Raw genomic sequence first — 14,978 nt, 5'->3', positions numbered from 1 at the left:
TACGTACGGGGCGGACGGGTTGCAGTGCGTCGAGCGCATGCAATACAATAATGGACAACGAAACATAACCACCAAATGAACCCTAACCTACAGTATCCAAACTTCCCGCGAACTACAAATACACGCAGCACGTACCTAGAACAAACAACTATACCTACTCGACTCTACCCAACATACCGCTAGGCCAAATCATCACTCGGAACACTCGGCCGGCTACTGCCTAGGAATACTAAGTATCTCCATTGCATGGACAATGTGAGGGCCTAAGTACTACAGCATATGTACTCTATGAGTATTTCTACCACGCCAGCAGACACACTCTTCCAAAGATCCTCATTCCACTTATAGCTAGGCCAACTAATACACAATACTGTGATAAGCATTAATTCACCACACTGTTAGGAGAGCTAGCTATTTATACGGGTGGCTTAGTTTTTCCCCATGTCTCTCCCTACTCTAGCGATTTCCGGTCGGCACAAAAGCCGAGTAGGCACCTCTCGCCCTTTCTTGATCTCGAACGATTAATGCGTGTGGGGGACAGGGTTCACCCATGTGAGTCGAAGATCCATAGACTAGCTACTGCAGGCAGCGCCAGGGGCGTTGGCTGGGAAAACCAGGTATCTACGCTAACTGGAAAGAAAAAAAGGGGGGGAAGGAAGAAAGAAGGATGGAAGGATGGAAAAGCTTGGTCTACAGAGATGCCGGCCGGCTGCGGCGAGCTTAATTGTGTGGTGGTGGGACGATGAGTGATTTTTTGTGATTCGGGTGTAGGTGTAAATAGAGGAACGGCGGGCTGTGGCTGGTGTGGTTTTGTTCAGGGTAACTAGCGGGATCATGAACTGTCACTCGCATGGATATACACGAACGGTTGTTTTTGGTTTAGCTTTAGTTTGCTTGGCAAGGAATCATCTGGAGTCAGATAAAAACCACTATGAAAAATGCTCCTCAAATCCTATTTTTCGGAGCGGGGGAATTGGCCAGCCCGCGAACCAGGCCGGTTAAAGCTATCTGGGCGGGTCAGGTATCTGGTACTTGTGGTCCCCGTCGATCCCAGAGCAGACCGGTACTTAATATAGCTGCAAACTCTAAAGCGGCTATTTTTCTCGGGATATAAATCCACTTCCATGCTCGGGAAAACGATGCTATATATACTAGTACCTCTCTATAAATGTTTATTTGAATGCGCCATATATCGCTTGACAAAGTTTCCCCATGTTATTAACGTTAGCTCCAAATCCTTTAAACGCATTATTTGAGTTACTACCACCATCTATACACACGTTGAACAAGTGATGCGCAGATTCCAACTAATGATAGTAGGGGATGAGTGAGGGCCATGAGAAACCTCCTCCCGAGCCGTTGCTTCGATATCCACCCGCCGTGTCGCCTTGAAGCACCGGAAGCTTTGAGGTCTCGAGTTGTAAGATACCTCGTTCGCTGGGCGTTCCAGAATTTGTTGTCACGCCTCGGCGCTCGGTCTTAAGCTTCCTATGGTCTTTCTGGAGATGCCTTCGATCCCCCCAACCTTTTGGGCGTTGAATGTCCTTTATCTCGTGTCTTCTCTCCGCTCCGCTACTTTGGGTACCCACCACCGTCCACTTCTAAAGAAGACTCTTCTCGTTCTTGGCGGGATGCACCTAGCTAGCCCCCGGTTACATCTAACTGCATATAAGGGCCTGCATATCTGTACTTTGAAGCAATGCTCGATGACGTACATGGCCGGACTTGGTGCTCTTCCAGCTCACCCACCGTTTGAGGACTTGCCCTTACTTAAGCTTGGCGCCCCACCTTGATTCGGCTATACAGTCGACTCTCGCTATAAAGGTACTGGTTGCAAAGGTAATCGTCTTGTAAGGGTAGAAATTTGAGTTTCATATATTTTCTGTGTAAAAAGAAGGGTAAATCCCAAAATACTTGCTAGAAGAGTACCTTAACGGATTTTGGTGATTACCTTTATAAGTAGAGTAGGGTTAGGGTTGAGAGAGGGCGAAATTACCCAGCCCAACATATTTTCGGTGTTAAACATTGAAAAAGTTAGAAGTAAAACATCATTTCAAAGCCACATTCAACATCCAAAGCCCTTTTAAATGTCTTCTTTTGTCACTCCCGCCAATGCTATTGAGAGGGACACCTTTGTACCGAATCAGGCCCCAAAAAAAAGGCAAGCCTTTACGGAAGGGGAAAAAAATGCTATTTGCGCTTGGGTGAATGACCAGTACGCCAGAACTGGGAAACAACCTACATGGCAGTGTATTGCTCAATGGTTTAAAGAAAAATATGAGGGAAAGATCATCTCTCAGTCAACGATTAGCAGTGTTTTGTTGAAGCGTTCCGCCGATTCAGCTCTGCTCAGTCAACCTGCCTTTGGCCCAGAAATAAAACGGCGAAGGAATGTCGCCTGGCCGCAACTGGATTCGGTTTTGTTTGAATGGTATGAAAGATTACAGAGAAGGACAACCATAACCAGTTTAGTTTTAAAGGAAAAGGCTCGGGAATTTTTTGAAGTTCTTTACCCTGGTATGTTTATAAAGTGCAAAAGTGAAATTATTTCAGATACTGACTGTAGACGGTAGGCGTTACACCTCCTATGTTTTCAGAAGGCTGGCTCGATACTTGGAAAAAAAGACATGGTATCAAACAATTCGTACAACATGGTGAATCGGGCGATGCTGTTGCAAAAGGCTGTGTTTTGGGCCTCAATCAAATGAATTCCGTCAGGGAAATATTGAGATCCTATGACTTGGAAGACGTTTACAACTTCGACGAAACAGGTTATTACTACCGCATGCAACCAGATAGACGTCTCAGCACTGAAGTATTGGAGGGGGTCAAAAAAGATAAATCAAGAATTACTGTAGGGTTCACCTGCAATGGTACCGGATCCCATAAGATGAAAATGTGGGTGATTGGTACAGCGGAGAACCCACATTGCTTCAGAGGACTTGCACGTACTGCTGAAGGACTTGGTGTCTTCTATCGTTACAACAAGACTGCTTGGATGAAACATGAAATTATGATGGAGTATCTATTATGGTTTGACAGTTGCATGAACGGTAGAAGAGTGGTTTTACTTATGGATAACTTTTCGGCACATGAACTCGCTGTTAAACAATTAGGGGAACATGCACTTCGCAATACAACAATTGTATGGCTTCCAGCAAATACTACTTCGGTCTGGCAACCCTTGGACCAAGGTATCATCAACTCATGGAAAGCACATACCAGGCGTTACTATGTACGCTATCTTGTCAAAGAGATTGACAAACTACCAGGAGGCCCAGTATCATCTGATGAGCTGCCAAAAGTCAATATTCTACAGGCTATTCGGTGGGCTATTGAGGCATGGAATTTTGACGTCAAAGCATCGACCATCTTTAACTGCTTCACAAAAAGTACTGTCAAGTTCTTTGAACCTTCCTTTCTTTCTCCCGAGAATTTGGAATCAATCAAAATTGCCAATCCTGGCCGAATCCTTACAGAGTTCATACAACTTGAAGAAGAGGAAATTGAGAACGAACAGCCACCTGTTCCTTCATTCCGTACTCAAAGTTTGGATATAGATGAAGATCCATCAGTAAATGAAGAAATGCAACACTTGCGGAACGAGGTACAGACAAATCTTGAAATCCTACAACAAGCAAATCTCATCGAGGAAGGTGAAATCAATCTAAATCATTTTCTAAATCCATCCGAAGAGATTTTTGATGATAGCATAGAGGACTTAGAGGTAAGACAGAATTATTCAAATGAAAAATAATATCAGCTAATCATATTAGTTATATGTTCTTGAATTTCACGGTTCAATCAATAAGCATAATTCAAACAATTCAACAAAACTTACAACGACAGTCAATCCTGAACCCGAAATGAGTCCTGATACAGGAAATACTAGCAATCAATTGCAATTCACCAACTCTTGTATCAATCACTTCGAAGCAATTGAATCACTCGAGCACTTGGAGCAATTCTATACCAAGAATGGCGACCCATACCATGACAAGCAAAATGGCAATAACCCAACTCTCACATATCTAAGAAAACTTAAGCGCAGTACTGAGAATATGCGGTTACAATCAATGGGGGCGCAGGAGCAGAAGAAAATCTCGAATTTTTTCAAAGCTTAATAGTGGCCGGGAGTGTAACAGGGCCACAGTAGGGCTGTTACAAAAATACCTGTTCTACCAGTCAAGCCATACGGCCCTAGGTTAACCGCAGCTGGTTCTTCATCGATGGGTGAAGAGAAGGGCAGATGAGCCCCTACCTCTATTGGTATAGAGGGTAGAGATCCTGGCGAGCAAGAAGTCTTACAAGTCAAGCTAGACGACTGGACCAAAATCAGAGCAGCAGGACGAGCAGACCAAATAAGGAAGGGTAACCCCAAACATAAGTTACCCTACCTTGGCATTCAACCTTTGAGGCGCAATAACTTTGCAGCCGATGCCCGGAAAATATGCTTTACCACGTCAGAAAGGATCCTGGCGATGCTCCGGTCCATTTGGGGTGGTTGAATGAACGCATTGCGGAGTTGAGGAAACACTGCAAAATAAACACGTTTTAGACCCCCAAAAATAACCCCCGGAGCGTCGAACCGCCGGAACCCTCCTGTTTCAGCCCGGTGCATCTTTGGGGGGAGTAAGAGTGCGACCCAAACTACCAAAGCAAACCTTTGCTTTAAAAACACCCAAATCTATTCTAAATACTCTGAATAAGCAATTGCTGTCTGGTCGGCTGTTTCCTCTAGTTCCTAGGATCCCGACCCTTTCTTGGCAAGGATTGCGAGATTTGACTCGGACGAAAATTCGTCCGCGGTGTGGTAGCAACTCTTCTCCTCCCCCCTGATAGAAATTAGGTGGTGCCCCCAGATTATTTGAAAGGCGGACGGCCAGTGAAAAAAGGAAAGAGGTAATGAAGGAAGGGGCGCCGAACTTCCATAAAGGAACTCGGTTGCCCCAGCTTGGTTTCGGGGGGATGAGGGAGTCTTTACCAGCGAGGAGCCCCCTTAAAGTTATTAAGTTTCTAGACTACAAATAACGATCAAACAAATGAAACTCTATCTTTCCATCGAACGAGCCGAAAGGATAGCTTGTCGTATTCCTTTCTGCCTATCTACCTGATCGAAGTCACGGTCGCGCCCTTACAAGGCACCCCCGTTACAGTAAGAAGAGGTTACACAACTCGCTGGATCATGCCTACCTCATAGCACTCCGTGATCGGACGGCTTTACGAGCAACTCTCCGAGCGTGGATGGTGTTACCACCATCCAGCTCCAGGAGATCAGTAACAACCGCACCAGTTGAGGATCTAAGCCTTGTCCCCCGCCGAGATCGACTAGCGTTAGATAAAAACGCTTGTACAATAGACGAATTGATCGCAATGAACAAAGAGAGGAATAGAATAAAGAAAAACATTATTGCTGAAAGGAGGTGATAAATTTGGTGTTGGGTGTGGAAAGATCGAACTCCCTGGAGTGTAGAATGAATAGAAGGAAAAGAATTCTTACCCTCCTTAGTTCGACGGATACCCCGCTTTTATAAGCGAACTCCTATTCCAGTTCCGAGAATCAGCGTGGTTAGCCGAAGCAGGAGTTCGGTCCGGCTTTAACCGAACCCGGCACTAACCGTGGAAGGAGACAAGGACACCGAGTTTACCTGGTCTGAGGGATAGGAGCATGCGTTCGAAGTCCTGAAAGAGGCCTTCCATCCGCCCCCGTACTAGCCCACTTTGATGCCGAGCTAGCTACCAAGATTGAGACCGATGCCTCCAACTTCGCTAAATCTAGCATACCGTCCCAATTCCACCGAGATGACAACAAGTGGTATCCAGGAGTCTTTTACTCCAAAATGATGTCACAAGCCGAACGGAATTATGACGTTCACGACAAGGAGTTAGGTGCCATTGTGTCATGCTTCAACGAGCGAAGTCTCCCAGGAGAAACCTCCAGCCGGAGGGAAACCTCCAGCCGGAGGGAAACCCCCGGTGGAGAAAAAAAACCAGAACCCAGAACCAGCGGGTAATGGAGGACAAAATGGAATAGTCCCCCCGGTTGGTGGCGATCCCAACCCGGGAGGGGACTCAGATAGTTCAGATTCGGAGCCTGAGTATGGAGATAGGAGAGGATGGCGGAGATACCTCAGGAAGATGCTGGAGAAGCAGCAGACAGAGCTCCTGGCCTCCATGACACAGTTCATGAGACCTCCGGCCCCCTCACACCCCTCCGCTGCCTCCAGGGCCCGAGAACCAAAGGCACACCCTCAGGCCAAGTTCAATGGCAAAGCAAACAATGTGGAGACCTTCATCAGGCAATGTGAGAATGTCTTCTCCATTGAAAGCCAGTTCTTTACCTACGAAGAGGTTAGGATCCGATATGCTGGTAACCTGATGGAAGGAGAAGCCCCAGCCAACTGGTATGAGGCTTACCACAGCTCCATTGACCAAGCTTCTGCCAACCGGATAGCTGGAATGTCTGTGGTGTTAGATGAGAAATGGAAGTGCTGGGATTCCTTTGTGGATGCTCTCAGAGCAGCCTTTGGCGAAGCTATCTCTAGGGATGATGCGGCAGCCCAATGGAAGGCCCTTACCCTCTGTAACGGAGCCATTTCAACTGTCTGGTGTATGAGTACACACAGGGCCCGGTTACATGCTGAGAGTTATTGTTAGAAGCCAGTTGCACAGTGACATGCAAGTACCGGCAGTGTGGTTAGCTACCAACTGTCAGAGTAACTACATTCTGAGCGCTAGGAAGAGGATCTACTCATGGGAGCAATGACTGACGAGTCTGTGCCTCGCCAATGATTAGAAGGCTAGCCAGAGTGAAGCTCTGAGTGCTCAGCGATCCTCCACATCCTCTGAGCATTGGAAGTCCGCCAGCAGTGGAAGAGACTATGCCTGGGAAGTCTACAATAAGCGGAAGCTCTACAGCAATGATTAAGCTTACACCTGAGCGGCAGCTCATTCATGCAGGCCCCTAGTTGTGTGGCAACAAGGGCTGCAGGTGTTACAAAGGCTTCGACTAAGGGTGGTTGCCTTCGGAATCGGAAGCACTCGCTGACGCTTAGAGAGAAGCGGGGTAGCGATGGTATTGCTTCCCTTCCACTAGGAGGCAGCACCGGAACTTAGTAAGGAAGTAGGAGCAGAGAATAGAATCCTTTGGAGTATAAGTACTCAGGATCATTCCCGCCCAAACTGACCTGATCCTTATCTTCGCGGAGACCATTATCGGTAGCAGAGCCCTTAAAGATTATTGAGTTCTAGCGATAGTATCTTTGAATAAATCTGCACCTGATTTCTATCTTGCACGGCCGCATCTATTCTATTGGATTCTAGCGATACATAGATAGGCTGCCCCCGTTACAGATAATCTTTAGTGCTCAAATCACCTTCAGATTATTCTTTCCTCTCACAACATGTCCGCCCTCCCGGCTCCCCAAGCGCCTCTTCAGATTGAATGGCAACCGGCAGCTTTAGAATTCCAAGAGGGACAGACACAGTTGATCCACAAGCCCAGGACGGCGCTCCAGTCCTACATCCCCGGATGTGAGCCCACCTGGCAAGATACCGACGAAGTCACCCTACAGGACTTCTTTGCGGAATTGCAGCGCTACCTGAAGCACAGCCTGCAACAGGAAGTCATCAAGGCCGGCAATGCGCTAGCCTTGGTGCAAGAAAGACAAGAAGCTGAGGCAGTCCTGCTCCGGAATGCTTTCGGCTATATGCAAGAACAAGTCTCCTCAGTCCAGGCACAACTCCAGAGTTATGCTCAGAGAGATGACTTAGGAGCGGATGAGATGGAGGACATTGAATGGACAAACCCGGCGATGCCCCCTAACTTCCTGGAAGACATCCAGAGAGCCATTAATGAAGGAAGGCTCTCCATCGCCAGGATGCCTACACCCGCACCTGTCCCCAATCCCGCACCTCCGCAAAACTCCAGGGCCTCATCCAGAGCGGCCCTGAGAACCTTCCACCAAAGGGTGAACCCCTTTGCAGCGTTTCCAGTCAGGTCTATCAGGCAGAGGACACTTCCCCTGATGATGCCAGCGGCCATTGGAGGCTCACCTTTACCTCCTCAGAGAGCCCCATCAAGCCCGTTGGCAGGCGGCCTAGCAAGGCCCCCCCGACAACCTATAGGAGACGACGATTACTACTCCCAGACACCGGTCAGGAGTGGTCCCTCCAGGCTCCCTCCAGCCTGGGTTCGCCAGGGGTTATCCCCAGAATCCCACAGAGGCTCACCACCCCCGGAGTCACCTAGGAGGAACCTCCAGCCAGAAGGAAACCCTGGTGGAGAAAACCAGAACCCAGAACCAGCGGGTAATGGTGGAGGAGATGGAATTGTCCCCCCAGTTGGCGGCGCTCCCAACCCAGGAGGGGACTCAGACAGTTCAGACTCGGAGCCTGAGGATGGTGACAGGAGAGGATGGCGAAGGTACCTCAGGAAGAAGTTGGAGAGGCAACAGAAAGAACTCCTGGCCTCCATGGCACAGTTCATGAGACCTCCGGCCCCCTCACACCCCTCCGCTGCCTCTAGGGCCCGAGAACCCAAAGCACCCCCTCCGGCCAAGTTCAATGGCAAAGCAGACAACGTGGAGACCTTCATCCGGCAATGTGAGAACGTCTTCTCCATTGAGGGCCAGTCCTTTACCTCTGAAGAGGTCAGGATCCGATATGCTGGCAACCTGATGGAAGGAGATGCTCCGGTCAAGTGGTATGAAGCTTACCATAACTCTATCGACCAAGCTTCTGCCAACCGGGTAGCTGGGATGCCTGTGGTGTTGGATGAGAGATGGAAGCGCTGGGATTCCTTTGTGGATGCTCTCAGAGCAGCCTTTGGTGAAGACATTTCTAGGGATGATGCTGTAGCCCAATGGAATGCACTTACCCACACAGCCAAGGGAGGAATAGACTCCTTCCTGAATAGCATTATTCAGCTGATGTGGAAGACTGGCTACGAGGGTCAGTTAGTGGATGATAAGATCCTTAGTTCCCTCCTTCCGGACCTAGGCATGAGTTGGGCTCTCTTTACCCCCAAGCCCAAGTCCTTGATGGAGCGGATAGCTGCTCTAAGAGAGCTAGGACACACCCATGAGAGGTACCAGACGGTAGCCGCTGAGAAAGCACCCGCCAGGACCAAGAGAGATCCCCCTGCTGAGAAGGAACGGCATCCCAAGAGGAAGAGAGAAGCTGTAAGCTCCTCCAAACCTCAGAAGGAAACCAGTTCCAAGGACAAAGCGGTGGAGCTGAAGGGTATCCCGGGGGATATCCTAGAAGAAAGAAGGAAAGCAGAAGTATGCTTGAAGGTATGACCTTCCGGTACTCCCTATTGGTAGAGTATATAGACTGACTTGTGCAAATAGTGCGGCAAGTCCAGACACAAATGGACCGACTGTTGGTCCAGGGAACCTACTGTAGTCCGAGTGGCAGCAGTGAGGGTACAAAAGCGGAAACGAGGAAATGGCAAGACCAATCCTCAGAAGAAAGCTAAAGTGGCTGCGGTTGTAGCAGAGGAACCACTTGTTGTACTCCCAGAGGTGACAGAAGATTTCGTCTTTCAGCCTGAGCAAGACTCGGACAATGAAATCATCTGGTAGAAATGTCTGTTTAGAGTCTATGTTTACTAGTTTTCTTTTGGGTCTCGATTTCTTTGTTTCTCTTGAATAAATTTTTGTGTTTTTCGCCTATTTGATTGTTTCCAAGCACTCTGAGGATGGGTTTATGACCCGAAACAGCTGGTCTGTAAGTGCTCTGCCAAAGTTACATTTGCTACAAAGACACTTCCAGCCCGCTACCAGACTTCCACACAATACACTTGCTATATTATTGCTTGGGAATAGAACCAAAGGATCTTTTGATCTTAGTAGTGCCCGCAGCTATTAGCAATGGAGAAAAGACAAAGAGAATCAAGCCCAGAACCCGCACAGAAGCGAAGAAGAATGGAACAGAAGCTTCCATCCTTACCAGTACATGGCAAGAGGCCAATACTGAAAGCAGAACTGTCATGGACGGTCAAGAACAAAGTTGAAGACGCCCAAGGGACATTCCTCTTTGACACCGGTTGTACAGGAGCAATCCTCAACCAGAGTTTTGTCAGGAAGCATGGAGTTCCCTTAGTGCGGCGAGATCAACCTCTGACAATGTATGATGCTCAAGGAGATGTCATGATGGGCGGAGGAGAGTATTACACTCACCCAGTCCACATGAACATGGGAGATCATAAGGAGACACTCCGATGGGAAGTGGCTACTTTGGAAGAAGGAATATCAGGTTACCTGCCAATTGCATGGGCAAGGAAGCACAATCCGGATATCAATTGGGAACTCAATACCATAAGCTGGCGAAGTGACTACTGCAAGCAGAACTGTCTCCCAGCAGCGATCAAGTTTGAACTCATCTCTTCATACCAACTGATGGAAGAAGAAGATGTAGTGTATCAACTGGCCGCTTCAGTATGGCATGATGAGGATGGAGGAGATATCTCTGAAAGGATACCTCTTCGCTATAAGGAATGGGCTGATGTATTCAGTCAAGAGAAGATACAGGAGCTGCCTCCGCACTCCCGAAATGATTTGAAGATCAATCTCTTGCCTGGTACCGCTCCTCCATTTGGCCCACTATACCCATGTTCCGCTCCAGAGCTGAAAGCCCTCCGAGAGTACCTGGACAAAGAGTTGTTCTTAGGAAAGATCTCTAGATCTAGCAGCCCAGCAGCGGCGCCCATATTGTTCATACCTAAGAAGGATGGGACATGGCGAATTTGTGTTGATTACAGAGGATTGAACAAGGTCACTGTCAAGGACAAGTATCCGCTGCCTATCATGAGTGAGCTCAGGGATAGGTTGTTCAAAGCCAAGATCTTCACAAAGATAGACCTGAAGAATGGCTTCAACTTGATCAGGATAGCAGAAGGTCATGAGTGGAAAACCGCTTTCCGAACCCGCTATGGACTGTATCAGTACAATGTGATGCCATTCGGTCTATGCAACGCCCCCTCCGCCTTCCAGGCAATGATCAATGATGTGCTAAAGGAACTACTGGATGAAGGAGTGGTTGTCTATATCGACGACATCCTCATCTACTCAGAGACTGAGGAAGAGCATGAAAGGCTGGTTGAGAAGGTTCTACAGAAGCTCAGAGAAGCCAAACTGTGTGCCTCGATCAGCAAGACATCCTTCCATGTCCGAGAAGTAGAATATCTTGGCTACCACATCTCGGAAAGGGGAGTATCTATGTCAGAGGATAAGGTAGAGGCGGTTCAGGAATGGCCAGTACCCCGAAATATTAAGGGAGTACAAGGTTTCCTGGGATTTGCAAACTTCTATCGCCGCTTTATTGAAGGCTTCAGTAAAGTTTGCAAACCATTGACCGACCTCTTGCAAAATGACAAGAAATGGTATTGGACCGCAGCCTGTGAACAAGCATTTGAGGAACTCAAGAGGCTATTCACAAGCGCTCCAATCCTTCTCCATTTTGACCCTAGCAGAAGAACTGTGGTCGAAACTGATGCCAGTGACTTTGCCAAAGGAGCGGTGCTCTCTCAGTATGGGGAAGATGGGAAACTACACCCGGTAGCTTTCTATTCTAAGAAGTTCTCCCCGGCTGAGATCAACTATGACATTCATGATAAGGAAATGGGAGCTATTGTAGCATCTTTCCGGGAATGGGAGCATATGCTCAAGAGTTGCGAGCAGGAGATCACGGTTTTCACAGACCACAAGAATTTAGAGTACTTCAACTCTACCAAGGTTCTCACTAGGCGGCAAGCTAGATGGTCTGAGGACCTAGCAGGCTACAATTTCAAAGTTGTCTACAGACCGGGAGAAAGGAATGGCAAACCTGATGTGCTATCAAGGCGTTGGGATCACCGCCCTGAAGAGGGGAGTGAAACCTTGCGGCCGGAGCCACAAATGTTTTTTAGGCCAGGTCAATTGGTTTTGGATCCTGTTAAGCTAGCGGCTGTCAGGGTGAATCAATTGCAGAACACATTCTTAGAGCGCCTATGTACGGCAGCTAAAGAGGATGGAATCTGGCAGGAACTGCACCGCTCCCTGGTTGAAAGGAAACCAAACTTGGACCAGAACTTGTCTGTCAAGGACGGCCTCATCTTCTACAAGAATCGATGGTATATTCCCAAAGACAAGAAGCTCCAGATGGATATCCTGACCGATACCCATGACTCTAAAGTGGCGGGCCATTTCGGTCAGTTCAAGACATTAGAGCGGGTAAAAAACAACTTCTTTTGGCCCAACATGGATAAAGATGTTGAGGAATATGTCCGGAGCTGCGACAGCTGCCAGAGGAATAAGACCTCAAGACATAAGAAGTTCGGTATGCTCCAACCACTGGAGATACCTTATCGGCCATGGACTTCCATCTCTATGGACTTTATTGTGGGATTACCGGAATCCAATGGGTTTACAAAGATCTGGGTAATAGTGGACCGCTTCTCAAAGATGGCACATTACATCCCACTTCCTACACTCAACAAAACGGAAGATTTGGCTAAGTTGTTCTTGAAGGAAGTCTGGAGACTCCATGGGTTACCTGATGACATAGTCTCGGACAGAGATAGCAGGTTCATTTCTCATTTTTGGCAATCTCTCATGAACCTCCTCAATGTGAAGCTGAAGATGTCCACTTCTTTCCATCCCCAAACGGACGGCCAAACAGAAAGAGTTAACCAGACCCTGGAACATTACTTGCGGAGTTATTGTTCATATCAACAGGATGACTGGGCAGACCTCTTGCCTTTGGCAGAGTATGCATATAACTCGGCGGTTTCTGAGTCTACCAAAGTATCGGCTTTCTATGCCAACTATGGATATGAACCCAGAACCAACTGGCCGGCCCCAAAGGAAGGTGTTGAATGGAATAATCCAGCAAGCGAGGTCATGATATCTCAATGGGAATCTATCTGGCAGGCTATGAATGCAAGCTTGGGAAAGGCTAGACTAAGGATGGCCCGGTGGTATGATGCACATGCCCTGGCACCGCCTGAAATCAAGCCTGGAGATGAAGTTATGTTAGACCGGCGCAATGTGCAAACAAAGCGGCCAATGGGAAAATTGGATCAGAAGAAGATGGGACCCTTCAAGGTCTTAGAAGCTATTGGTACCCGCGCCTACAAGCTCTCTCTTCCCCCGCAAATGGGAATCCACCCCGTCTTCCATGTCTCTCTCCTAGAACCCTATAGAGCACCAATAGATCCTGAGAGAAGAGTTCCCCCACCGGAACCTGAGGAGATTACAGGAGAACAAAACTGGATCGTCCGGGAAGTAGCTGATAGCCGAGTCAATAAGAAGAGGAGAAGGGTGGAATACCTGGTGCTGTGGGAAGGATATGAGAATGAGGATGCTACATGGGAACCCTGGGAACATCTCAGGAAGAGTGCTGAAGAGGCCCTCCGGGATTTCCATATGAGGTACCCTAAGAAGCCCAGAGATAAGAGGGCTCTAGGCCAGTAGCATTTAGAGAAAGTATGTAGGAGAAGTAAAGTAATTGATCGTGTTATTGTTCTAGCTAAGGGGAATGCCCCGTATTTATACTAATGAAAGGTAGTACAAAGAGAAATACAATGAGTCATGGACGTGTGAGTAAATAGAATGACTAATAGGAAAGTGAGTCATACGCCGATGACAAATACTATAATGAAATGGTGAGAATCTTCCAGAACTATGAAACGTGCGAGCGCCCTATTTCAAGACTTCCCCTCGTGAGCCACAGTGAATAGTAGAAGAAAATAAAACATGTTTGCCTTTATCCAATCCCTTTGTGAGTAAATCCGCCACGTTCTCGTTCGTAGAAATATATTCCAGTTCAAATAATTCATCCTCAAACCGTTCCCGAACAAAATGAAAGTGTACGTCAATGTGTTTAGACCTTTTATGAAAGACAGGATTTTTAACCAAAGAGAGAGAGCCGTTGTTGTCGCTCGAAGAATGAAAGAAAGATTTGGTTTTCGTTCCAGCTCGTGGATTGCGTTCCTTAACCAGATCAGTTGTCGACTGGTGTCCGAGAGGGCCATGTATTCCGCTTCAGTTGTAGAAGTGGCGACAGATCGTTGCTTATAAGAGCGCCAGGAGATGAGGGCTTCCCCTAGCATGAAGCAGTGACCGGTGAATGAGCGGCGATCGTCGATGTCGGAGGCATAGCTTGCGTCGCTGTAGCCAATGAGTGCAGTTGGTCGCGTTTTGGTGTAATGGAGTGACCAATCGAGGGTGCCCTTAAGATAACGGAGGACGCGATGGACTGCAGCTAGATGAGCCTTGGTGGACAGGAGGAAAATTGTGAAAGCATGGTGACGGTGTAGGCGAGGTCGGGTCTAGTGCCGATTACTGCGTACATGAGTGAACCGATTATTGACTGATAAATTGTTGGATCGTCGATTTTCTCAGCTTCCGTTCCTTTTTGGAGGTGGACGTTATTGTCGATAGGTGTTGCCACAGGTCTGGATTCGTCGAAGCCGTATTTGATAAGTACACGCTTGAGATAGGCTTCCTGTGATAGGGCAATGCCAGTCTTAGTGTGGATCAAGTGGATTCCGAGTGCCCAGTTGGCTGTGCCAGTTCCGTCATTTCGAATTCAGAGTGGAGGAGGAGGCTGACACGGTTTTGCGTTCAACGGACCAGTAGAAGATGAGGATATCGTCTACGTATATCGCGATGACAACTTCTCCTGTCTTGTGTATGAAGACACAAGGGTCGAAGTCTGCTTTTCTGAATCCTATTTTGATTAGCGCTTTTGAGAGGCGGGCATACCATTCCCTTGAGGATTGTTTGAGTCCGTAGATGCATTTGATTAGTTTGCATGCTTTGCCGGGAGTGGGATAGCCTGGAGGAGATTTCATGTAGATTTCTTCCTTAAGTTCGCCGTATAGAAATGCGCTTGTGACGTCCATCTGATCGCATTGGCCGCCGGTTTGAAGGCAGCGAGCGAGGAGTAGTCTGATGGATTCGTATCGGGTGACGGGGGCATAGGTTTGATCG

The 14,978-nt window shown here is 47.9% G+C and overlaps 1 protein-coding gene across 1 annotated transcript; it reads left to right on the top strand.

Moving 5' to 3' along the window:
- Positions 1–2,704: 2,704 nt before the first annotated feature.
- LAJ45_00155 (uncharacterized protein) lies at positions 2,705–4,124 on the top strand (the record flags this gene model as incomplete). Its single annotated transcript, XM_046109757.1, has 2 exons — positions 2,705–3,727; positions 3,777–4,124. 2 exons carry the CDS (start codon positions 2,705–2,707, stop codon positions 4,122–4,124), a joined length of 1,371 nt encoding a protein of 456 aa, XP_045976450.1.
- Positions 4,125–14,978: the final 10,854 nt, after the last annotated feature.

Source organism: Morchella importuna (assembly GCF_003444635.1).
Source record: "Morchella importuna strain M04M26 chromosome Unknown Morimp01GS001, whole genome shotgun sequence".
Lineage (NCBI taxonomy): Eukaryota > Fungi > Ascomycota > Pezizomycetes > Pezizales > Morchellaceae > Morchella > Morchella importuna.
Note: the sequence above shows the minus strand (reverse complement) of the source record. Positions and strands in the feature narration are given on the sequence as shown.